The sequence below is a fragment of the Fukomys damarensis genome, unplaced genomic scaffold (assembly GCF_012274545.1).
Source record: "Fukomys damarensis isolate Sample0158 unplaced genomic scaffold, DMR_v1.0_HiC HiC_scaffold_13, whole genome shotgun sequence".
Taxonomy (NCBI): Eukaryota; Metazoa; Chordata; class Mammalia; order Rodentia; family Bathyergidae; genus Fukomys; species Fukomys damarensis.
The window spans coordinates 723,577-727,796 of NW_022900925.1; the positions used below are offsets into that span (position 1 = coordinate 723,577).

Below are 4,220 nucleotides of genomic sequence, written 5' to 3' on the forward strand. Positions count from 1 at the left end.
TTTTTTTTTTTTTTTCTTTTTTTTTTTTTTTTTTTGGCGGGGGTACTGGGAATCGAACTCAGGTCCTTGCACTTGCAAGGCAGGCACCAGAACACTGAGCTAAATCCCTGGCCCTTTCAGGTTTTTTTGTTTTGTTTGTTTTTTGGTACCTAGGATCAAACTCAGGACCTTGTGCTTGTGAGGCAGGTGCCAGAACCACTGAGCTGAATCCCCAGCACCACTCAAGAAATATTATCAAAGAAAGTGTGTGTGTCCTGTTCTTCCCTCCTTTCTCCTCATTGGAAAGTGGGAGAAATGTTAGTGCCACTTTGGTCCACAAAGTGACCTTGGGAATAGAACTGTAGATGTGGAAAAACAAGATACAGTGAACTTTTGGGCCAGGAACTCAATTAACCTATTTATTAGTGCCCTTCATAGTTGGACATGACTCCATGATACGTCACCTTCATTAGAGGTAAAGGGTGCTGCAGCTCCAGGCAGGATGTAGGGCATGGGCATGGCAGGGAAGGATAGACCAGGCCCTTGACCCCACTCAAGTTGGGCATCTTTAAATTGAGTTTAACCTAGGACCCTGATGTTGTGGAGAGACATAAAGCCCTGGACAACCACATCTGGATTTCTTGCAGGTGAGACAAAAATAAATGCCAATCTTCCTTAAGAAACTTTTGTTTACCTTTTTCTGATATCCACTGATATTAACTACTGCAATCCTAGAACAAACTATATTTCAGAAGACTAAGGCAGGAGAATTGCAAGTTCAAGTCATGCCTGGATAACTCAGTGAGACCCTGTAACAAAATAAAAAATAAAAAAGGGATGAACATGTAGTTCAGTGCAAAGGCCCTGGGTTCAATCCCTAGTACCACTAAAAATAACATAATATAGTATAAAATAAAATGTGATAATATATTAAACTGATTTTGAAAATTATGGGTATTTGTTATATTATTCTTTAAACTTTTCTAAGACTTATTTGTGGTGCGGGGATTGAATTCAGGGCTTTGTGGATGTATAGCAGCTGCTCTACCACTGAGCTATACCCCAGCCACTATTTAACTTTCCAATGCTGTGTAATTTTTTTTTGCGGGGGCAGGGGGTACCCTGGATCCCTTGTGCTTGCAAGTCAGGTGGCAGAACCACTTAGCTAAATCCCTGTCCCTAATGCTAAGTAATTTGTGACTTTGATGGTGTATACCTTTGGGGCTAAAGCTACAATATACATAATAAAATCAGATATCACTTAAATTTGTGTCCCACCTGAACAGATGCTTCTCATAAGAAGACATACAAATGAGCTGGACATGTGGCTCAATGGTAAAACACTTGCCTACAATATATGAAGTTCTGGGTTTGATCCTAAACACCACAAAAAAAAAACATAGGGTTGGGGATTTAGTTCAGTGGTTCTGCCACCTGCCTCACAAGCACAAGGTGCCGAGTTTAACCCCCAGTACCAAATAAATAAATACACCCTGGAAAACATACAGATGGCCAACAACTTCACAAAAATGTACAATATCAATAATCATGTAAATTAAAACTATAATACTTCATACCTGTTGGAATCACTTTTATTTAAAAAGATAAAAGACAACAAATTGTTCAATAAAGGTGAAGGAATCAATAAAAGAGTTACATAAGGGTGCAGAGTGTCCAATAGAATAGTATGAAGGAAAATATCCTTGGAGCCAAACAAGGAACTGAAGAAATGAAAACAGAGATGAAACTGATACAAGTAAGACTATCATCAAATTTAGAAAATTCTAATATAGAAATGATGATATGCAAAGCACTTAAGACTCTAAAATAAGTTAAGAGACAAAAGTATACTCTGGTGTGAAAAACTAAAATAGTACTCAAGATCCTAACAGGACAATTAGCAATGTGAAATAAGAAGAAAAGGACCAAAGGTGTAGGGACAGTGAGAAGGATAAGGAAAGGGGAACAAGGGAAAAGGAAAAAAATATGAGAAAATGTAAAAATGGAATTAAAGTGTTTGAAGGTGGGGAGGGGAGGAAGGGGTGAAGGGAGGGTGGGGACAAGGGGAAACAATGGGAACCAAGACCTGGCATGTAAAGGTACAAGATCCCAGTAATGAATGTAACTGTACTGTCTACCTAGAATGTACCAATAAATTCAATTTAAAATTTTTTAAAAAAGACAAAAGTGTAGCTACAGTAATTTGTAAATGAATATTACAATATAAAATCAAGAAAATGTGACATAAAAGCATAATATAGGGATAGTAAAAATGTAGACATTTAGTATGCAACTAAAGTTAGTTATCAATTTATAACTAAATTGTTATAAACTATTTTAGCCTCATGGTAGTAAAAAAGCAGAAGCCTGTAATAAATAAATAAAAGATGAGAGAAAGAAAAATACATCAGTACAGAAATTTGTCAAAGCACAAAAGACAGAAAAAAGGAAAAAGGGAACGATAGGTTTACAAAAGCCACAAAATAATTAGCAAAATGGCAATCACAAGTCCTTGCCTATGAATAATTACTTTAAGTGTAAATACATTAAATTCTCTAAACCAAATACACTGAGTGGCCACGTTCTTTGACCCAAGTATATACTGTCCACAAGAAACTTGCTTCATCTTGATGAATACCCATAGATTGAAACTGACAGGCTTTTATATGTGGTGCCTCATAGGCAATAAGCTACATTAAGATGAAGCGAGTGGCTGCTAAACACGCAATAAAGTGGATGAGGAACACAAACTTTGTGTCCTGTGAAAATCATATGGCCACAGGTGTTGCTGCAAATGCTCCAGGGTTATGTAGGTTTAAATCAGTGGTAGGAATAACAAAGAAGGTTTCCCCATGAAGCAAGGTGTCTTACTACTGAGTAAAGGGCATTCTTGTTACAGACTAAGGAAAAGTGGACAGAGAACACAAATCTGTTTGAGATTGAGCTGGGATGTCAATGTAAACATTCTCTACTTGGTTAAAAAAATGAAAAAGATAAAGATACTCCTAAACTGATGAATACAGTCGTGCCTGTGGCCCAAAAGTATTGATGGAATACACAAAATTTTCAGTCTCTCTAAAGATGATCAGCCTCTTGTTATTCTGCATCCTGTAGCACAAATAAGGAAAGCTTGGTATAATGGTGTACACCTGTCATCCCAGCTACTCAGGAGGCTGATAGACGAGGCTCACAAATTCAAAGCCAGTCAAGGCAACTTAGGGAGACCCTATTTCAAAATAAAAAATAAAAAAGGCCTGAGGACCAAGCTTATTGTGAAGGCTCTGGATTCAATCTCTGGTACTGCAAAACATAAGTAAGTAAGTAAGTAAGTAAATGTGGGTTGAGGATGTAGCTCTATGGTAGAAAAGCCTACCTAGCAAGCATGAGGACCAAGGTTCAATCCTCAATACTGCAAAATGAAAGAAAAACAAGGAGGAAACAGAATATGCTACATTTTGGGCCTATAGAATGAAGGAAACCCAAGAAAAATGCCAAAAACAGACTACCAACAGACGCAGGCTGTCATATCTAAGAGCTTCTACTTCTAAGTCTGAATCCAATAAAGAATAAGAATTAAGAATAACAAATGGGGCCAGGGATTTATCTCAGTGGTTTAGGCGCCTGTTTTGCAAGTGCAAGGGCCCAAGTTCAATCCCTGGTACCAAAAAAAAAAGAATAACAAATAAATAAGTTCAAATCTCAAAGAAAAAAGAAACTTTTACAAATAAAAAGAAGTTTCAAGCAAATGGAAACCAAAAAGAAAGCAGAGGTAGCTATACTATGTTATAAATTTCAGGGGAAAAAAATGTAGAAAGGAAAAAGAGTCATACATGAAGTAAAGGTGTCAGTCCATCAAGAGGCTGTAAAAACTGCACATAGATACGGTCCAATACTGGAGTACCTAAATACATGAAGCAAGTATTAACAGATCTAAAGGAAGAAAGAGCAATGCAAAAGCAGTACATCCCTTCAATCCCCTTCCTTCAACAACAGGTCATCCAAACAGAAAATCAATCAGGAAGCAATAAACTTTACCAAAAAGACCTAACAGCTAAGGAACACATCCCTCTAACTGCAGAATACTCATTCTTATTAAGCACACACCTGGAATATTCTCCATGATAAACCATTTGTTAGATCACAAAACAAGTGTTAACCAATTTAAGAAGATTAAAAGTAAACTACCTATTCTGACCACAATGGGAAGAAACCAGAAATTGATAACAGAAAAAAAAAAAAAA

General features: G+C 36.9%; 1 protein-coding gene across 9 annotated transcripts in view; it reads right to left on the minus strand.

Moving 5' to 3' along the window:
* The window catches only part of LOC104858050 (multidrug and toxin extrusion protein 2-like), a 64,492-nt gene that overhangs the window by 42,560 nt on the left and 17,712 nt on the right, over positions 1–4,220 (minus strand). For 2 of the 9 annotated variants that reach the window (XM_010618157.3, XM_010618155.3), the window contains exon 6: positions 674–788. The exons of 6 other annotated variants lie outside the window; for them this stretch is intronic. In XM_010618157.3, the coding sequence (XP_010616459.1) occupies positions 778–788 (11 nt within the window). In that variant the 3' untranslated portion in view covers positions 674–777. Of the gene's footprint in view, positions 1–224; positions 789–4,220 lie in introns of those variants that run through there. One more of the 9 variants, XM_010618156.3, reaches the window with a different exon arrangement.